Below are 22,541 nucleotides of genomic sequence, written 5' to 3'. Positions count from 1 at the left end.
ATTATATACGACATGAATGACTGAAGAGGGGGCTGTTCACTAACGGAACCTCAAAATTTAACTATTAATAATTGTATAGTTTTATTATTATTATATACTCTTTTTTTAGATAATCCTAAACACGCCTTTGGTCGGTGGTACAACTCCGTTGTACTGTTTTTTTTTTTTAAATCTATAAAACATATTGTATTGTATGCAGGTTTGCACCGAATTGATGGTGCCCTTGTGCACTAACGGCATCAAAGATATATTTGAGAAGTCTCCGTATAATTATACAGAAGACGCTGATTGGTGCTATAAAGAATACGGCGGTAAACACCTCATTGCATCGTCAAACATCATATTTAGGTAAAAATAGAGCGTAACAGCTGACATTTTAACTAGGCATAGAGCAGGTACACCATTGGCGCAACTAGAGGGGAACGGGGCTAGGGAAGTTACAATCCTTTTTAACTCATTCAGGATATAAACAAATTGTCAGCAACCAATCGAGCACAGCCCCCGAGGGTCTGAACTTCATAACAAAATGTTTAGAATAATTACATCAAAATGACACTGCCGTACAGAAGTCTGGGCCCAAGTCCTTACTTAAGTCCCTAGAAAGTAAATTACAGTCTGTTCTACCCGTGCCCACGGGTAAAAGTTACTTCAAAGTTAGTCATTTTATTAAAAAGCAGTGGCGGATCGTGGTGATTTCACACAGAAGTGCGATAAAAAATTAGAAAACCATAACCCAAAATGATATATGATCTATTTATCTGAGGAAAAAACGTATAAATATGGAGTAACTTTAAAAACAATAGACTTCTGAAAATGTTCCGTAAACTTGGGTCTAAATCTGAACATAAGTTATCAAACCACGAAAAATGCCGTGATTTTTTTATGAAATTTTTTTATCGTATCCACATAAAGGTAATTTGTGATTTACACAACATTTTACACAATTTAACATTTCTTTTTAAAATACCTTGATTTTTAGAAACTTGGTGATTATGACGTTTAATCCCTGAATTCACTAACAATTTGACTTCTTAAGTCAATAGTTCCGAACACTTTAAAATTTGCCTCATTATGTAGATGTTTAAACGAATTTTCATGTTTATTTATTTTTTACACCAGTCTTACTCCAAGATATCTCACCTCCAAAAAAAAAAAAAAAAAGGGAAACAAAATAACGATACAAAGTCATTTGAACTAAAGCCCAGTATTTAAATGACGAATGTATTTATTTGGTCCTTTATATGAAATATTAGTTAAACTGGGTAAACTTGGTAAAGGTCTACCCACTAGAGCTGAGACCTCGAATTGAATTTTTCTATTATTCGAATTACTCGAATAATCAAATAATACTATTCGTATGAAAATAGTTCGAATATTCGAATAGTAATCGAATAATTCGAATAATTCGAATAGTAATAAAAAAATTCGAATATTCGAATTTTCGCATGAAAAAACTAAAAAGAACTTCTTAATCTAAGAGGTAATATTTATTTTGTCAAATTTATGTTTGTTTGTATTTATATATCTATATAAATTGTTAAAATCTTATTTGTTGTAATAAGTAATAATATTTATTTTGTCAAAAGAATAATTCGTTATAATTATATTAATTTTGTTAAAAAATTATTAAAAATAGATCAAGGGCACCTTAGATGTCTCTTAATTATTTTTTTTAATCTAATTAATCCTGCAAAGAAAATGATAAAATATTCGAATAATCAGATCGAATATTCGAATAACACATCGAATATTCGTTATTAGAAATAACGAATATTCGTGCGAATAAAGTATTCGAATACTCGAATTTTTTTTATTCGAATAGTCTCACCACTACTACCCACATTTTTTATTTCTACTTTTTTTTCTAATAAAAGAAATGAAAATTTGAATTTTAAAATTTCTTGCACAGAATCAATATTAATATAATATAATATTATATTAAAATAGTACTTAATATTTAATAATATTATTACGTTAATAAAACATTAATCAATCATAATTAAAATTAAATAGTCTCCGTTTTCCCGAACGTATTTTCTGATAAAATGAAGACAACGGCCGACGCCGCGCCGTCATATACGCTGCCGCCCGAATTCGTGCGGTACGAAATTAACGCACATTATAGTTTATACGGCCGCCGCCGCCGATAATCTAATATTATATTTATATATACTACGAAAACCTGTTTTTATATGCGCGGTTCACAATATAGCGCACACCACGATACAACCTAGCCGGAAAATTATTATCGCCCTAGTCATAACATATAGTTTATACGGCCGCCGCCGTATGATATTACATTTATAAATCATCGAGATTCTTTATCTTTATTAATTCTTTATAGATTTCGCATGAATTGTTCAGCCACCACAGGTTGTGTTATTATTATTGTACAACTAATTACACATTAATAACAACTACTGTTGTAATAAAACATAATGACTTGCGGTATAGGTTAGTAAAAAAATATATAAAAATATAATGTTATACCGTCGCGTCGTTTACTCGCAGGCCATGCGTAATCTCACAACAAATATTAACCCTGTTAAAAACATTAATGTAAAAAAAAACCTGGTTTAGGTCTGGATACACTTTGTAAAGGGCATAAAAAACAATGTACATTTTATTTAGTTATTATTTATTAATTTCGGGGGTCGGGGTATAGTGGGGACGCGTCGTAGGTTTACAGGATTTTTTAAATCTGAAAGTGATAAAATCACTTTCGAATAAACGTTTCGATGTAAATCAGTAGTTAGTATTTTCAAGCCAGTACAGTCAAAACCAAGTACAGTGTAAACCAGCAAAGCTAGAAAGTATTAAATTGAGGTGCTGTATTTACAAATAAGAATCAAAACGTCTATTTGAAAGTGATTTTATCCGAGAGGACCAGTACAGTAGAGTATATGCATGATGGAATCAAAGCATAGAGGGACGGAGAGGTCACAGGTCTTATAAATAAAAGTTATAAAATCACTTAAAAAAAAAAAAAATTAAATTAAAACCTTAAAGGTGTACTTGAGTATCAAAACTTAGTAGTATAATTCTGCATAGATCAAATCGAATTGTTGTAATGATTTGATAAATTTTTTTTTAAATTTTAGGTTCAAATATACGAAATCTGCGAAAAACAGTTTTCCGGCAATTAAAGAAAAACTGTAGTGCCGAATTTTTTTTCCATTTAATATGTTATGCATACATATGAGTTCTAACTACTGACAAATTTTCAACTTAAAGATCTTAACATTACGGCTAAAAAACCCAAAAAACAAAACAACTTGCACCCCCTCCCCAGGGGAATGGGAAATGGGTATAATTTAAATTTTATACAACTGACGTGTGCGCACATACCAACTAAATAATCCTAAGCTTCCTGCTTTGCATCGAAGCTAAAATATGCACAACTGCGTCATATTTGGTTTAAGTCTGGATACACTTGTAAAGAGTACTAATGGATAAAAAACATTGTACATTTTATTTTGTTACTATTTATTAATTAAATTTTGTTTTAATTTTAGACCTTAAATAATGTGTTGTAAAAAGAAAATAATGAACCATTTATTTTAAAAATAAACATTGAGGATATTTATATTGGATTATAGGTACAGCCACGGTACAGGGTGACGGAGAATGAAAGACCACATTTGTAATGGGCACCATAATTTTAATTTTTGAGGTAGAGGGGTGAAACAAAAAACAAGCTGTTGCAAATTTAGGGGTATTATTGAATATGAAAAAAATATTTTTTGTGTCAATGGTACCATTCAGAGCCAATATCATTAAAAATACATTTATAATTCATTTTAATATTGTTTTTTAAATACTCTAAAAAGTCTACAGGTAGTAAAAAATATATGTAATAATATACACATTTGTATAGTTTAAGGGTTAGTTTTTAGCGGGTTGCTACTAGTATCATCAAATGTTTAACTGAAATTCGGATGCAATTCGGTTATGTACCTGAGCCTGGAAGTCAACTAGTGCAAAATTTACCTTTTTAGCTGTTACATTAAGGATTGAACAGAATTAATTCGACGATCACACTTTCTGTAACCATTGCCAGTTAATGAGCTTTGTGGTCTGTAATTTTTATTTCCCATAGGCTATGTTAAATTTGATTACATTTTTGAAAACTTTAATTCTTTTTCGAGTCAGTACCATTTTTCACACAAATGTTGTTTTAATTTACATGTCTAGCGGTTTAACTATTTTTTCCAAATATTTATAGTAACAGTATTATTATACTTATATTACATATGAAATAATGTGTACCTAGTATACCTAATAGTTGTAGTCTGGCGAGTAGCAGTGGAACGAAATAATAATGGGATGTTGTGTGTTAGTACGATAACAATAACTATAGTATTAACATTCAATTTAAAATAGTACCTACCTTCCTAGTGGCGGTGAACAAAAGAGCTGATAAACAAAACAAAAAATATACCGTCAACTTATTATATTACCTACATATGTACTTGCTGTATAAAGCGCTGTTTGTCATTGAAATAAAATCTGAATAGACATTCATTATGAATTGACAATATTACTACGGTTAAATATAATATATTTGTTTCTACTGTTATAAAGTCATTAAGAATATAATAGATACTTAATGTAAATATTTATATTATACGACGCCGTCTATGTACAAATATTTTACCTCCGTTCAACAAGCGCCCATAGTTGACAAATTAAAAATAGTAATGTTTTTGATAAAACAAAAAAAATGAGAAAATCGACAGTTTTAAATTATCAATATATTTTTATACTTATAGATAATGAACGTTTGTTTTATATTATAATGAATCTAAGCTGCTTAAATCCGCCAAACTATCAGAATTCAGGTCATTTGCGCCAGTTTGGACACTCTTTTCTAAAACGCCAGAGGGTAGTAAGAACTCCATGTACTCTAGGTTGTTCCATGCTAAGACCTCGCGCTCGTTGTATCTCCTGATCAATTCGTATTCCGTATTGTAATAGTATTTAACGAATTCCAAGTACAAATGTAGTAATCTCTCATCCGAAATGGCATTACTGTTGTAGTATGTTTTAAGTTCTGCAAATAAAATCTTGTTATTTATATAAGGCAAGTGGTGTTAAATAATGACTTACATAAGAATATATGACGTAGCTAGAGATTGAAAGAAATTTACAAATTATAGGTAGTCCAATTTTTAATTGATTATTAAATTTTATTAAAAAAAAAATAAATAAATAATCATAAATTACACATTCTTATTGGTACCTATCGGCTATTATTGGTTTTTCGTGGTACACACACAACACTGGTTTGTAATGTTATTAATTATAAAATCTATTTTATTACCCGTATCCGAGTTGCTGCCGGTTTGCACGGATTGGTCTAATCTCATTGTTAGAATCGGCTTTCCTATTCCAAATATGAGGTTGTCATAATTTGCAAGCATCACGTCCTCTCTCTTTCCCGTCATGGAGTCCAGCATATTAGTTTCCAGAGAATACGTTAGATCGGGAACCCATCGGCTGGATGGCTCGAAAGCTGAGGCGGTACGCTGTGAATCAGTAAACATGCAGTCTTATGGTAGACAATCAATATGGACATATTTTGCAAGAATTTATAATTATTTTTTCTGTAATTAATGAAACTGGAGAATAACAGTATTGTTTGAATGTCTCTAAACTTTAACGACAAATAACGATTAACGGTAGAGACCGTCAGATCTGACAAGTTACCTCGTGAGATACAGCCTTCATGAAAGTCCAAACAGCTGTGCTTAATATAATTAAAGCCGTGATAGAAGCTAATATCCAGGCTGATATATAGGCCGTCCTTGGATACGTGACGTTATGGAACGTTGGTGAATTCCAATGGAAAAAGCTCGCCAACATGATATGCTAGTCATTGAGAACATTACATTGGAATTAGTCCTAGTTTTCAGTGAATGAAGGATTTTGTTGTAACTATTATTATTATTATTATTCTGCTTACGACGACGAGTATAGGCCCTCCAACAAAGAGTATCTTCAACATGAGCGAAGGCCGCCGGTCTGTCATGAAAGACAAATCGGCAAAGAACTCGTTTATGCCGTAAATGCAAAATATAAATATTGCTTCGGAAGTGGTGATCATCAGTATACCCATTGCAGATCCAATGTCGTCCAGCAACGAAATAAGCGCATCTCCGCCCTGTTCAATAAATTAACAGTAAGTATGATTATAGTAGGTCCGGGAAGTATATACACTAAAAACATCCGAAGTATGAAATTGTGATTTTCATTGCTTTGATCAAACTGGTTGAATACATTTTCCTAAATAAGTTGTCAAGTTCTACATAATGTTGATGGTTTTTTTTTATTATTATTATTAATAATTATTTTGACTTACTCGAGTTACCGTCACCAAGGATAATAAGAACATAACAACACTCATGCTCACACAGTAAATCAAATTGCTGTAGTTGAATTGTCCAAAATAAGCATTCATCAAATATAGCACGGGACTCAAAAACGATAACTATAACAATACATTTATAAACAAATAAAAACGATTGTTTTTTAGATTTTTTTCATACAAGTTATATGATAACTTATATAGTCTAAACATAAACTAATAATCCAAAAATATATCATTTTACTATTAATTATGATTGTACTCTGTAATATTGTTGAGCTATAATGTTTTTTTCAAACAAAAGCTTGTAATAATAAAAAAATTCCGTATTGTCACTATTTTTTTTAATTGATAATGTATCTAATTTAGGTTTTTAGTTTTAATATTAAAAGGTTGTATGGGTTTTAAGCTACATGCTTAGAAACATTATGTCAAGTTTGGATAGTTAAAAAAACGGATTAAAATCTGAGGCCTGATAACTTTAAAATTAATATTGTTATATACTATTTAATTTGTTTTTCCTATTTAAACGATTAGGGTATTTATTATTTAATTATACATTTAATATAAATAGTTTGTTTGTATAATTAATATTTTTTAATTAAAATAATAGAGAATTTTGCAGGGCAACCTAATAATTGGCACGTGCGAAAGCAAACGTTTCACAAGTAATACGTTTGTTTAATATATTATGCGGACTATAGACGGATCTTACTGACGATGTATAAGTGCAAGGGGGCAAATTATTATCTACACATTTACTAACCTGTGTGAGTATAGAAAGAACAAACATAACAAAAAAAGCAACAAAATTGAAGAATCTTGGATAAGGTAGATCTATTACAGTTTGAGCGACGGCCAAAAAAAACATACCGGGACCTACAAAAAAAAAAAAAATTTAATATACATGTGTCATCATTAAATTTCAATAAAAAGTATTTTCAATGTGTTACCTGACACAAAGACGAATTGGAAGAGTATGTGGTACCTAACAGCTAATTTTTGTATCACGCCATAGATGACAATGCTTGCCGACACGGCGCAAACCATGTCCATCAAGGCGATTATGAGAATGTTGCTAAGTATATTAGTGCGGAAACCACAGTTTTTACCGAAAAGTATCAGATGGCCGGTGCCCACGTCCAGCGAATAGAATACTTGTTCAGCCGCTCGGCGCCATCCCTAAAATGTACAACAAACAATAAAACACAAACTATATGATTATTAGTTCAATGTAAAATTATCAGAGTTAAAACTATTGGATTTAAAAAAATCAAAATCCGAGTTTTGGAGTTACTTTTTTTGGAAGTTTGGACTTGAATGATTGAAATCTTACATTTGAACAATTTCTATTAAAACATAGACTATGTTATATAGTTAGTATGCAGAGGAGGGTTGGAGGTAATAGTACCTAATCGTCCTGCCTAAATTAAGTTGTTACTAATATGACCATTGTAATAATTATATTACAATTTATAATAATATTATTGTTATTATCGTATGCCTTGTTTTGGTCTACCCAGAGAAGAATAAATACCTAGGTTGAACCGGTGACAATGAGTGCCAACACACTACCACCTTACCCAATCAGCCATGTCATTTCATCACCAAACATATTTGTATTGACTTGTTTCTAAATTTTATTTTACGAGTACATGTTCTTCAAAAATATTAAACCTTCAATAAACTATATAAAATAAAAAAAATTGAATACAAATTGTTTGGAATGTTTGGATAGTAAACCCCTTTGATTTAGATTATGTGGATTTTGCCCAAATCTGATTTTAATTAAGTGCTTTAAAGTTAATATTTTCCGAAACGTCAGCAGCAAATCAAAGACCTGGAGATATCTGAAGACACCTCCCCACCCCTCTATAGGCCATACATGGGTAGTATAAGCTGGTTCCACTCCGACAATGTAAGTTGTTCCAGTCTTGGTTATAATATAATGTTAAATATATAGTTTTGTTGTGCAACTATAATAAAGTATAATATACACACGTGAAGATCCAGCATATTGATCGTTGATGGATCAAATAGATTTTTAACGCCAAGCCAAGAATCTTCTTGTACAATTACCAGAGCTAACAAAGTGATAAGAAAAACATATGGAGCAATCGAACCAAATATTCGGATCTAAGGATATGAGTTGATTAACAAGGTTAGTTCGATAAAAATATACAAACAACTAATTCATATTGAAAATATTATATTTTCTTACATGTGTCATGTATTTATCACCAACAAGCAAGAGAAAGTTGATAACCCATGAGATGGCAAGGCCGTATAACAACGGTGTGTAAAACTGGCCGAGCCCGTCATTCAGAATACTTTTTTCCATGTCCAAAATTCTGTTTCTACAACATTAGAAATAAACTTTATCAAACAGTTATCCATAGATTTCGAAATTGAACATAATTAAAACATATTTTTTAGTCGGTTGTAAGTCAAAAACCGTTAATATTATGTTAGTATTTGTATTTTGCATTTGATCAAATACACGAGAAAGAATAGGGTGATAATGGAACTGTGTGTGGTTAATTCAATAGTTCTCTTCGAGCTAGTAATACAAGTTAATCTTACCACGGAAAGTTCCTGTTTAGGTCCCACATAAGTAACTGAGAAGAGGATGTAAACAGTTACCTAGTATTTTCATACTAATTAAGAAGCAGATCTTATCCCACCCTACTATGGACAATCGACATTCGCCAGGTAGTTTTTAATCGACTTTTCGAAGGATAATTGGGAACTATATAGAATAACTGATATAGTTATCAATCAGCATCATGGATCAATATTGTTCTCCAAGTTAAAGGACTAATTATTTTCCAATCTTTACCAACGCGTTTTAAGAATAGAATAAATTCTTACAAGTAATAATTTTCAACGGGCACTCTCAGCTCTATTCCAGCAGACTTTGTTACGGTACTCGTTAAGTTCCTCGAATCGTCCATGCACAAGGTTTTGTTGATACATATCGCCCACGGCAACTCTTCCAAAAACGACATGGACATGTACACCAAACACCTGGACTGGATGGGACTGTAGCAAATTACGTTCAACAAGCATATATAACCCATTGCTAAGGCTACACCTAAGTAGAAACACGAATAACGTCAAGATGGAAAACATAACAAATTGATCTTTTCAATTAGTCAACCTTTTCCAGCCGGAACCATATCTCCTATTGCCGTAGGTCCTCTTCCAGAATACTGACCCAAAAACGTTTCCATAAAGCACCATGGAATGCCGGCCATCACGACTAATATTACGAATTGTACTATGAAAGAACCTGATGAAAACGATTGAAAATATAAGCACCACAATCATGCACTGTTCACAGCTTTATGAATGAAATTAAACATGATCATTTTTTCGGGGAATACATTTGGCTAAAACATTTAGAACGATAATAATCTATATAAACGTAACATTTAATTTTATTAGCCTATGGGCTGGTAAAATTTGTATTTTTTTAAAACATGTTTAAAACTTTCAAACACTGCAACTCTGGGTCTATGTCGAATAAATTTCTATAGATAACATTACATCCGTTGTACGAGTACGCCAAGTAGGGAAATCTGGTCAAATTTGCAAGGCTCCCGGTTAAACTGAAACAATAAAGCCAGTAATCAGCTGATCCCGCGAACCGACTTCTTTGTTCTTCTTCTATCAGCTAAACAAAAAAAACAAATGTATTTAATTATTTCGATTTTAGTATTTCATTTCGTTCAGTTCAACTCCTACACTATACTCAAAGTGGATTATTTTCCATAAAGCTATATAAAAGTTTAACTTGTTTGTTGCTTTGCTCTAGTTTTTTTTTCTTCAAAAACTACACTATTGTAGTTGGTCGGTTATTTAAATTTTCCTTTATGATTCTTGTGATCTTGTGTCTATAATTCACTTCCTTTTTTAGACATTTCTTCGGCTTCACATTACATCTTGTCTCTTAAACTTTTATAATTTATTTCTATCTCTTTGTTTTATTTTATTGCATAACATAATTAAACCATTTGGCTTGTACATCTAGCAGTTTTTCTGACAATTATTGAAATTTTCTCCGAAATACTTATTTCTAATTATATCTAAACTATTGTATCTATCTTCACAATATAACTACTTTGATACACTAACTAGCCATTTGTACTACTTTTATTTGTCATAGCTGACGGTTTTGTATTAGTTGAACACAATTTTACAAGTTAAAACCTTTTTGACAAGGATATCTTATGGCTGGGGGTCATTCTGAAAATAAAGTTAAGAGTATCCACACTTCATGCAGATACATCAAGTTGCAGGATTTATAAGGATATGTCGTAAGACAAAAAGAAGAAAACGATAAACTTCTCGGATTACACTGAATGTATTGTTGCCGACAATATTCGGCTAGCTGTCCGGGTTCTTCATGGATGTCGAAGGCCGTTGTCACACCGTGTTAAAATAGAGAATAACTGGAGATGGGATAGGTACAAGGTGCGACAACCGAATACTCTTGACAAAAAAGCATAGAAATTTGTTGTCTTTTACAATGATTTAATTGTAAATAAATCATATAATAATGACGTGGTCATTATATAAATGATATAAGGATTAATTAGGATGTATAAGGATATAACGATATATATAATATATATAAGGATAGTCAAATGAATTTGTTAGGTAAGCACTTGCTTACTAGCTAGTCACGGAAATTAATTTATAAAAAATGTTAAATATTGATAAATGTTGCCAGTAAATCGATTACGGCCAAATATTACAAAACTACTAAAAAACGTTTTGCCAGAACATATAATTAAGACTGATTGAAATATTAAAATATGCGGTAAAACGTCATTATTTATTATACTTACTGGACGCGATTTAACGTTTTCATAAAGTTTAAACTTTAGGAATATGTCGTCATCGGCAATTCTAGTTCTTTCTACCATGCCAGGTCCACGGGATATAAAGTGCATAGTAGTTCCTTTTCCACTCGCCATCTTTGTATTATAAGACTACTAATAATCAATTAATTTACACAGTGCCAACGAATTGGGCCGAATAACTAGTTTTTTCAATATTGTCATTAATAAGTTGACAAACTATATGTTATATTATGAAAAGAACATCAATAAAATCTATGGTTACTATTAATACATACATAATAACATTAAGTAGGATAGGTGTGTAGTTGTTTATATACTTGTATCACAGAATAGAATAAATAGTATATTCTGTGCTTTTATAATAATAATAAATATCAGCTATATTGGGTTCTAATAATGTACAGGATCATCTCACAATATCATTGTAGACACCCATTTGTCATTTATCATTTAATATCATTGTAGATTTACTATGTTGTAAAGACAGCCATATTCTGTACACAAGTTCTCAAAAAAGTACTTGGTGGTTTTTTACTTTTTTTTGAAAATGTTAAATTTATCCGTTTTATGAAACTTTTATTGAAATACTTTTAACTGCTTTTAAAAAACTTGTATATTCGGATTTTGTCATTTAAAAGTTATTATACATCTAACTGGTAAAATAAAAATATTAAAAAAGTTCCATAGCTTTTCAAAACCGGAATGTTATAGGTATTATACTCCAAGATCGTTCTGTGTAATTAAAAGCAAAAAAATAGGCATGAGCTGTATATGAGAGAAAAACTTTATTTCAACATGAACCAAATAAAATGGTAAATTTATAGATCCAGTAGTATACAATACAATACTCTATGAGTTTACAATAAATGCTTAAATTCGAATTTAATACTATAGAAGAAAAACAATATAATATAATCATAATAAATATAATAATAAATGTAGCAATAATAATAAAGTTAGTTATTAGATAGTCTTATTTAAACATTTTTTATAAACATTATAGTTATTAATAATAATAATAAAAAAAAACTTATTGTGACTAAAGTTGAGCAGTACTATAGAAAATCTAACGATTGAACATGTATATACGTATACATAAATATATTTATATTTTATAAATATGTGGACGTATTAAATGTACAAATGTTTGTAAGTCTACTAAAAAATAAAAACCTGATGCATTCTAAGTACAACTTTACTAATGGTAAACAAACAAAAATACAAGCGACGAACTTAAAATCAAAACAAAGTTTAAGTATAACAAAATAGTTTGTATAGTTTAATAAATAAAAATGTCTACGATTTTTCGTAATTACAAAACAATAACTTTAAAAAATCGAAAATACTATTTTATCAAAAATGTACGTGTTCGAATAAAATATTAATTACGTTTAAATTCGAATCAATGTGGTAAAATATATGAAAATAAAATGAATAAAATAGGTATGCCAATGGAATAGATTCAAAGATGATTTCAAGAAAAAAAGGAAAACTATAATAAGTTATAAAGAATACTATTGTTGTCTACTGTTGGACATTTTTCGATATTGTATTAACCCCTAAAGGATATTTTACAGTAAAACTTTGAAAAATAAAAAATAATATTTTGTCGACGTTTTTAGTGTAGCCACTGAGTATCTTTGAGTAATTCACTACGGTTGAGTCTTGCTAAAAGACAAACATGGTTTGTTTAAGTAGGTAAAAATTAGTTGAAACCTATATATATATATATATATATATATATATATATATAAATACAATGTTTCAGCTTAATTTTAACAGCAACATTTTAAAAATCGTAATGCATTCAAAGACGCTTAATCATTATTATAATATGATATTTTTAAATTTGCGTATACAAATTTGGCAGGTCTTCGTCAAGGAACCAGAATCTGGAATTTGTAAAACTAAGGTTTACCTATGCCAAAAATAAAATACTAAAGAAGTACAGAGAATTGAAATAGATAAAGTTTAAAGAAATGAAATTACTCGAGTCTCTCAAGCGATCGAATAAATCAATTTTATGACATAAAATGGTCCAAGAGTCGAAAAGTAATGAATCAATTAAATCGGCACAGACTTTACTCAATTACCGATCACGAAATAAATATTTTACCATTTCTTAAATAAGTTCCATTTATCTTTTCAAATGATAGCTTAACTATATGTGGCTTAAAAGTATTGGAATACTAATATTATTAATGTATACTTCCATCTCAATTGATAATACTTAACTATAATTATGCACTTCAGTCACGGCCGGATTAAAAAAATCGTTTAGGTCATCAAAAAAGTGTACCACCGCCTAGTATAGTAAATTTTATTATAGTTAAGGTTTTTTGGATGGATTTTTAAAATGGCTCAAATATTAAAAATTTGGTCAGGTTATTTGCCATAAGAGGCAAGTCGACGATGACGGTAAATATTTTTGTTATTTTTTGTTTATGGTTTATTTTATGTAGATATCATATTTGATGATTTATACTTGGTAAATAACGCTGGTCAATAAGCGGGCCAACAATATATTTAAAGATTAAACTACTATAAAAAATTAGTAAATACAAATTGCTATGCTGTCTATGTACTTATTAAAACTATACAACTTAAAAAAGGTTCCAAATAAGAAGTTTTTCATACTACATCAACTAAAGTTAACATGTTTAATTTATATTGATACATTTAAAGTAAGTTTTTTTAAAATTAAACATTCTAAATTTATATTCAAGTAGTTTTACAATGCTAACATAAATACTTTTAAATGAACACAACAAATATTATACAACACATAACGTTTATAATATATATATTACTCATTACCATAATCATTACAGTTAGTATATTTTGAATGTTACTCAAAATATAGAAATATTGTTAAGGAATGCAAATGTTTTGTCGAGGCTTGATTGAGAATATTATAAGGATAAAATTTGTAAACGATTTTGAAAATAATTTACGAATGAAATATATTAAATGTATAAAACTTTTTTGAACCGCTTGTGTTATTAATATCTTTGGTTATCTAAAGTAAAATATCATGTATCATCTGTTTTGACAATATTACAAATATTGTATTATATTTTATATATATTTCCCAAAAGGAAATAAAAACAATTTTAAACTATACAATTAGTGTCTGGATTTTAGCAAAAGATCGTTAATGGCAATGTGGTTGATTTTTAGCTTACTTCATAGTAATTACTTTTTACTTAGAGTTTCGTTTTTTCTTAATCCAGCATTGACTTCGGACATTTAAATGTAAAATTATTCAAGCCTTGTTGTCAATTAAATTATGTTGTTGAAAAAAAACATTTCTAATTAACAGTCTTGAAAATAAGTTTGTGATGTACACGTTTCGTGTAACCTTGTAAGCCTAATAAAAATCAATATTTTAAAATGTATATTTATTTTAACTATGTCGACTTTATAATATGGTCACGTTTTACAATACCAAAAACAAAATCGTTATTTTATACTGTATATTGGTGTAATACCTATGTTTTATTAGTATATAACTTCACTGTTTTTTTTTGGCGAAGGAAGTTGAAATAATTTTATGGTTGAGTTTAACTTTTTATTTCCAAGCAACGGGATTGTTTATAATTATATATACCATAGACCATGTCAATGAAATGTATAGGCGACAAGACGATGGCTTTCGAAATTTGTCTTGAGAATTCGCCCATTAAGATAATTTGGCAAATAGAATTAGTCAAAATTTATCAACATCATACCTAATAACTATAAACTAAGGGGAAAATACCTAGCAAAATCAAAATTACAGACAAATTAATTGGGGGGCATACATTTTGGCAATATCTAGCAACGCAATCAGTATTTATATCAGGAAGTTCGAGGAAATGTCACTGCGTTCAAAACAGTATATTATTTATGTACAGATGAAAAGCTTAAGCGTTTAAATAAAAAAAATCCATAACGTCAATTCTCTAAACGACCAATGATGTATGAGAAGTCATCAATATCAATATTATAGAGACGCACACGGATTTTGAGGTTACTTAAAAACACTACATTTTAAATTGGTGTTTTCGATACTAGTAACAGCCTGTTAAAACGTTGGAATGCAAAATTGTTAAAATGCAAAAATATTTACATCGACTGTAAAATATATGAAAACAGTTCGAATTAACTGGAGAGCGAAGCAATAAGTCAGATGGTGGACTTAGCCGATGAGTATTGAGCGGCTTTGGTCGGCATATTATACTTCAGACTATGATCAGTATTATCATCTCTTTCGTGGTAACCATAAGTGTGTTCAGCAAACTGAAATCAGAAACAATGAAATGTGACGTATATTGAGATGAATTTATATGATGTTAAGGAGTAATAACTTTAGGTATTTGATAATTTTTATTACTTATTTTATTTTCTTATATTTTCTTGTATTAAAATAATAATTTTTACTTAAACATGAAAATTATTATTGATAATTTAATATAATAATAATTTTACTTAGGACATTTTTCGGAAACCTCGATAAATAGTTAAGGTTTACATGGTAAGTATTTCAATTTGCTGTGGATCCAATAACATTGGTAAATAATAAAACCACAACTAACTTAAGTCCATTATTATTACTATTTAAGTATAAACGTTTAAAATATAAAATCAATTAAATAATTATCATTGACATGTTAACTTACATTTACAGGAGGAGGCATACTGTAAAAAAAACATAAATTAACTAATTTAATTTTAACAGAAAAATAGTATGTAAAGTGTGTAAATAATTAATTTAGGAAATGTATTGAGAACAAACCTCTCATTGTTATGTCTTATAAAGTGTTGGATTTTTTTGGCAGCTTGATTTTGACGTTTCTGCGTTTGATTTCTCCTATTTAACAGTTCAATTAAATTTATATAAATATAATTTTATAAAAAAAAATTAGGGTAAATACATAATTAAATACTATTGAATATTATGCTTAATAGAAAATTTTATCTATAAATCACAAAAACAAATAGTTCGACACCTTTTTTTATAAAATTATTAATTTAAAAATTATATTTTAAAATTTTAAATTAACTCATCGGGTTGACATTACATAAAAACCGAAACAATTAAAACTAAACAGTTAAGTTAAATGCGCTTTAAAAACTATACAATTTGAATTAACGAGTTTTCAATTACTATTAATACTAGTTAAGAGAGTTTATTATAGTAAGCTTGGTACTATACTACTAATTAAGTAAAAGAGTAGAGATAATTTTTAAATTTACAAAATATACATAGCTGTATTTATAAATTATTTAACTTGTTAGTTTGTATTTTACACTTACTTTATACTTCTACATGAGCTTTTTGTATAATGTGATATTTCTTTTTTTATTCGTTTTTGTCTTTTGTACGACCGGAACTGGTTTTGAATGAGAACGACGGCTTTTGTTATTTGTTTATAATATGCAAACTAATAACACAAATACGAAGAATATTTAAGAGTATTTCAATTGGCAATTATTGATTAACATAACAATATTTTTGTGTAATATTGTTTTTGGATACGCCAAATTAATGCTATGTATGTTGTGTACTATATTGTTATAATTATTAGTTTTTAAGTTACCTGTTTATAACGACGATAATAGTTTTGAATGACTGAAGCGGCTGATACTTCTTTGTATTCTTCCCGTTTCTTATAAGTCCTGTACGCTTTTTGGATGGTTTTAGCCGCTTCGTATAACTCTCGTTGCTCGTAGTCTAAAAATAATCCATAAAAAACGAACGTTTAAACGCGAGAATAAGAAAAAGAAGCATTGTAGTAAGCTTATTGTAAATAAATGGAGCAAATACAAATGCAATTATTGAATAAAGTAACCATACATAGAAATGTTTTATCGTAAGATGTTAAATCATTAAAATAATCGAATAAAGTATAAAACTCTTTATAGTAAGTTGTATTTAAAAAAAAAACCTTTTACATTTTTTTTACTATTTCGTTACATTTACCCTACTTAAACCTTAAGTGAAAAATTTAATATTTTGAGTTACAGTTATACGGTTAGGTTATTGCTGATGTTTACCCGACAGTGTGAGATTGGAAAAGTTCTTTTCAACGTATTGGTTGTTGGCCGATGCATGAAGGAATTCGCTCAAATCCGCCGCAGTAGGAGGTGGTGAGATAGGCGAACACTGGGAAGCACTAGACATCGGACTTAAACTAATATTTGTGCTCGACGTTGGCGTTTCTATTTCTCTTTCACGGTGATGTCTGTGGAAAAGAAATCAGTTTAAGTTTAAAGTTAAACAAATATGATCCGGAGTAAATTTTTGAATGTTGGGTAAAGCACTCTGATGTTTCATTTATATTTTACCGGTATGGTTTGTCGTTAAATTCTGTACTGATATCCGAGTTGGGATCGAAGCAACAAGGCGATGCTGTCGATGGTGGATCATCAATTATTTCTATTATTGAAGTGTCAGATAATTGTCTGTGTTCATTTTCATTCTGCAAAAAAATGAAAAAAAATATTCAAAAATGTCGTTTTTGTTTAAAAAATGGTAGGTACCTGCGGTATATGTGGGTTTATTTTAATTGTATATTGTATCTGATGTAATGTAAATAATTCGAAAGAACTTAATATTAGAGAGGCAATAGAAATGTTGATAAATAAGAACAACTTGTTAAGTTTCGACTTGAGGTTTATTAAAATTATTTTTCGGTATGACGTCGCTGAAGAGTTTACCTATAATTGGTCACAGTCTGTTGTGTGCTCTGATGATGGTAACTTGTTGCCAAAATACGTGTATACTAAAGAGTATCATTTTTGTGGTTAAGGGTTTATTTAAATGTTTAATAATTTTATTTCATTCAAAACTGGTTATCGACTAGACATTATTTTCATTACACCATTCTGACTTAATAGTGAATTGAATTGTTGTAAATATAATTTTTTTTTTAAATATGATAAAAATTGTATTGTGAACTCAATTAGCTGACATAATAATATTATATCATAGACAAAATCACTTTTACATGAAATTTGGAAAACACTGTATTTATTTTTTACAAATGTTTGAAGGTCCTACCTGAAATGACAACAATCTCCGGGCGAGCGATTTTCTACAATACATTTCGTTTACAAGACAACCGTGTTGTGTTGAACTAGTGTATTATGTGTTAATTAAAATCGTATAACAGTCGCAGATTAGAAAAGTGAAAAGAGATCATTGTTTTTTTATGTTTTTTAATTCGTCATGACGGACAAAACAGTATTAACCAATACTATTGAAAATGCCACCGAGCTGACGGCCCGTATAAAAACATTAAATAAAATTATTGTACAAATACAAAACGTCAGTAAATGTCAATGGTAACCCGCTGACAGGTTTGTGATGTACTATGTTTGTACTTAGGCCGAGAGTACGGCGGACAACTCGGACGAACTGGAAAATCTGAAAAACAATTTGAAAGACGCTGAAAAACAACTTGCGGTAGCCTTGAACGAGTTAGGTTCGGTACTGAAAATAGACTTGGACGACTTCAAATGCAAAACGACTGGACAAACTAGTACTAGTACGAGAGAAGTAAATAAATAACATTGCCGGTGCAATAATGTTTTTTAATAATTATATAAAAATTAATTTTAGCATTAATAAAAATAAAACAAACGCAAAAGTTTTTGATTTTTTTGAACTAGTGTATTGCCGTTCGGCAACCGTCGACAGAGGGCAAATTTGACGACACTGGTGAAAGTGCATATGAACATTTAGCCGCCTTAGGCCATTTAGATAGTATGGACAAAGAAGAAATTTCGAATGAAGTTATCGAAAACGTTATAGGCGAATTAAAAATCAAAATGAAAGTGGCAGAAAAGCATAACTCCAAACTTCGGTGCAAGTTAGACGAAGAAGTACGGTCCGAGTTGATAATTTTTTTTTTCATTGCTTGCTATGGATTGCTTAGTTTTAAATGTATTTTTTCAGAATAGAAAGAGTTTCAAGATGGCCAAGATGTTACGCAACAGAGTATGTAGCATATCCGCATGTACACAACACATACCCATTATTATTAATATTAATATTGTACCAAATTAATTAAGAAGTGTGAATTCTCTAGACGCCATTCAGCAAAATGAAAACTGGTGAAGTGGTATTCCCGGGGAAAAAACAAATGGTAAATCAACTTCGTTAAACTAAACAAGACTTATAGTAGTAGATACATATACAAATGGACTGCGCGGTCGATATACTTTAACCACAGCAGCTTGCTGGTATATCAACGCGTGAGAGATACATAATTATATTTACATTGATTAAGTTTAGTTTACCAAATGATTGATAACAAGATATTTGATTTAAGTAGCAATATTAAAATTATTTGATACTTTTAAACATGAATAGAACATCAATTTTGGTCGATTTCTATAAGTCTATGCTTAATTGGTAATACTATATTATAATATACACGTATCACTCTAGGAAACCAAAATTGACATAATGACCAACGAGATAAAGCGACTGAGACAAGAATTTTACAAACTCCAGATGGAACATTGTCGTCTAGAACTGGCTAGAAACGCAATGATAGCCGCCGACTGTCCCGTAAGAAGATGGTTTTTGCATTTTATTTAACTCAATTTGCGCCGTAAAAGAATAATAATTGTACTAGTGATTCCTTCAGGAACCCCCGGGAGATGATGACGTACATGTTAAAACCGACAACATTCTACAGCTCAATGTATTTTCTCAGAAATTACAAGACAATTTCTAGTGAGATACTTTTTTCGCAAATCGTAGAATTATACATATCTTATAGATAGTAATGTAAGTAGTATTAATGTTGTTTAAAGCGCCACGCTAGAAGAAATATCCAAGTTCCGGGTAATGTTGGACGATACAAAAAATGAATTAAGCTTCAACAACAAACAACTATCTAATGCAAAAGCGGAAATTTCAGAAAAATCTAAGGAATTGACTGCGTTTAAAAAAGTAAACGGCAATTTATTAGTACCTATTAAGTTTTACACGGTACAGTACAATACAAGTACAACATCTGCAAAACACTAGCATACTTTCACAAGCACTAACATAATTTTCTAGATGTGTACAATTATTTAGTGAAGTTAATAACCAAACATAAAAACAGGAAAAAATATGTATTAGCCAAATTAAATATTCGCTTATAAATTAAATAATTATACTTCGTCGAAAATAATTATAGAAACAGAAAGTGACTCTTTAGAAAATTTAAATTCACTAAAAACGTATTGACTTTGTCGAGAACTATATTTTGGCCCAATAAAATGGTATTTAGTGGGAACCAATAATGCATTTCTCGGAAAGTAACTACTAGTAGGACATTAATGATCAAAGAGGTCAATTCTAGTATTCATCCTGCAATAATCTATGCATAGTGTTGATGAAAGACTACTGAGGTATCGTTGTTAATAATAATATTACCGTTTGTTCCTTCCAAGTTGACCGAAGACCCTAGTAGCATGATACACGTTTATAATAATGAGTTGAAAGACGCTAAAAATCGCGTGGAAGGATTGGAAAAGATTATCGAAATGCAAAAATGCGAAATGGAAGCTAAAAACGAGAAAGTAAATACTCGCATAAACTAATTGAGTGCAAAAGTCGAAACATAAATTTTAATTCGAACTCAATTTCCCAGTATATGGAAATGCTACAGAGAAAAGAATTGAAAAAAATTCAATCCAACGAGCTGTGTCAAGAAAGATGCAAGCGGGAAGTGGAAAACGAACAACAATTTGATCGTGTTAGGGTAAACATAAAATAATTATAATAATAATAATAATAAATATAAAATTGCATGTGACCATTTTGTGCTAGGAGTACTTTGATAAACGTTTAGAGAGTATAAAACATTTCCCTATTGCCTTCCAAGCCGCTAAAGAACAACTATTTGAGCAAAAAGAATTGAAAAAGGAAACGGATAGAAAAATTGAATGTTTGAACGATCTACTCAAAAAGATAGTATGTATCGTTGCAGTAAATGTTAACTAAACGACAGTAATACATTTTTTTTCTTGTATGTGATACAGAGAGACAAAAAGAAAAACATGCACACGGATAAGTTGAAGACTCCCGAAGTTTTGGCAATGGAAGCCAAAAATGCCGAAATGAAGTAAGCGTTTTTTAAGAGTGGTATAAATTTAAAGAGTTGAATAGGTATTAAATAATTAAAAAAAATATAGGAGTAAATGTAGGAGTTTAAATAAAAAAAACTGAACAATCTAATAACAGGGTGTTCCATTTAACGTGAGACACTAATTTAAAAAAAAAAATTACGATTTTGGAGACATTTTAGATTATTTTATTTTTTCAGTATTAAACAATATTCAAATGTTTATTTTATTTTTGGAAAATTTCAAGGTTTATCAACTTAAATGGTGATCTATATATTTGATTAAGTTTTTGTATAAAAAAATAAATCACAAAAATTGTTGACTGGTCTATAACCAGTTTTAAACAGTTATTTTAAAAGTTTAAAAATTAGGATTGGAGGAAAAGTAGATAGCAGTATTACTTTTATCTGACCAAATTATTCAACAGTACTAAATTTTAAACTTTAGTAACTCTAAAAATAATTATTCAAAAATGGTTTTCGACCCGTCCACATTTTCAGTAAATTATATATACTTTAGAATGTACTTTAGTATTTTATACTTGAGGAATTAAGTAACCATTATGTAAACGTGACTCAAGTTTATGGACAAATAATTAAGATAATATTTTTTCACCTCGTTAAAATAATAAACACTGTTGTTAGATTGTTGTTTTCATGTTATATCAATTATTTTATAAGCAAATATTTTTAAACAGAAATGAGTTAAAAAAATTGGAAAAACAGTTGGCCGAAACCGAAAAACGTGGCTACGAAACCAAAATTGCCGTAAATCAATTGAAGTCCGAGTTGGAGAGAATTAAAAAAGAATCAAGTTCCAAAATTGCTGTAATGAACAAAGGATTGAAAAAACAAATGGACAAGTATTTGTGCGATATTAAGGAATTACAACAGAGGATATCCGAAACCAAGGCTTATGCTTGTTCGGAAACCGTACAATTGGAATTGGTAATTATTTTTTTATGACTATTGCTCGAATAGGTAAAGTTATTAACAGCAATTGCATCAAATAATACGTAGGTGTCAGCAAAGCTAAAAGAACACATGGACAGTTTGGAATGCAACGTAGAACAAGCAAAAGACAACATTACTGACATCGAAAACACACAAAACTACGTACAATTTATAAAGAGAAACTTATGCTATCCGACCATAATTGTCAAAGACTTGAAAAAAGATAAAAAATGCACCATGTGA

General features: G+C 29.7%; 2 protein-coding genes across 2 annotated transcripts in view; one reads left to right on the top strand and one right to left on the bottom strand.

The window, feature by feature from the left end:
• Positions 1–22,541, top strand: part of LOC126844903 (cytoskeletal protein Sojo-like) — a 22,643-nt gene extending 102 nt beyond the window's left edge. The window contains exons 2-16 of the mRNA XM_050583385.1: positions 200–348; positions 18,274–18,547; positions 18,608–18,778; positions 18,892–19,104; positions 19,178–19,219; positions 19,311–19,367; positions 19,673–19,795; positions 19,875–19,963; positions 20,044–20,182; positions 20,671–20,799; positions 20,871–20,981; positions 21,050–21,193; positions 21,262–21,344; positions 22,043–22,292; positions 22,365–22,541. Of these exons, the coding sequence (XP_050439342.1) occupies positions 18,449–18,547; positions 18,608–18,778; positions 18,892–19,104; positions 19,178–19,219; positions 19,311–19,367; positions 19,673–19,795; positions 19,875–19,963; positions 20,044–20,182; positions 20,671–20,799; positions 20,871–20,981; positions 21,050–21,193; positions 21,262–21,344; positions 22,043–22,292; positions 22,365–22,541 (1,827 nt within the window). The 5' untranslated portion in view covers positions 200–348; positions 18,274–18,448. The remainder of the gene's footprint in view (positions 1–199; positions 349–18,273; positions 18,548–18,607; positions 18,779–18,891; positions 19,105–19,177; positions 19,220–19,310; positions 19,368–19,672; positions 19,796–19,874; positions 19,964–20,043; positions 20,183–20,670; positions 20,800–20,870; positions 20,982–21,049; positions 21,194–21,261; positions 21,345–22,042; positions 22,293–22,364) is intronic.
• The window catches only part of LOC126844911 (calmodulin-binding transcription activator 1-like), a 70,440-nt gene continuing 63,136 nt past the window's right edge, over positions 15,238–22,541 (bottom strand). The window contains exons 26-32 of the mRNA XM_050583397.1: positions 17,566–17,699; positions 17,275–17,462; positions 16,818–16,951; positions 16,534–16,661; positions 16,013–16,087; positions 15,897–15,915; positions 15,238–15,516 (exon numbers count right to left, since the gene is read on the bottom strand). Of these exons, the coding sequence (XP_050439354.1) occupies positions 15,403–15,516; positions 15,897–15,915; positions 16,013–16,087; positions 16,534–16,661; positions 16,818–16,951; positions 17,275–17,462; positions 17,566–17,699 (792 nt within the window). The 3' untranslated portion in view covers positions 15,238–15,402. The remainder of the gene's footprint in view (positions 15,517–15,896; positions 15,916–16,012; positions 16,088–16,533; positions 16,662–16,817; positions 16,952–17,274; positions 17,463–17,565; positions 17,700–22,541) is intronic.

The sequence above is a fragment of the Adelges cooleyi genome, unplaced genomic scaffold, assembly GCF_023614345.1.
Source record: "Adelges cooleyi isolate 19-005CV unplaced genomic scaffold, UGA_ACOO_1.1 ACOO_flye_CR_arks_rails_tigmint_CR_PRNA_651, whole genome shotgun sequence".
NCBI classification, from domain to species: Eukaryota; Metazoa; Arthropoda; class Insecta; order Hemiptera; family Adelgidae; genus Adelges; species Adelges cooleyi.
Note: the sequence above shows the minus strand (reverse complement) of the source record. Positions and strands in the feature narration are given on the sequence as shown.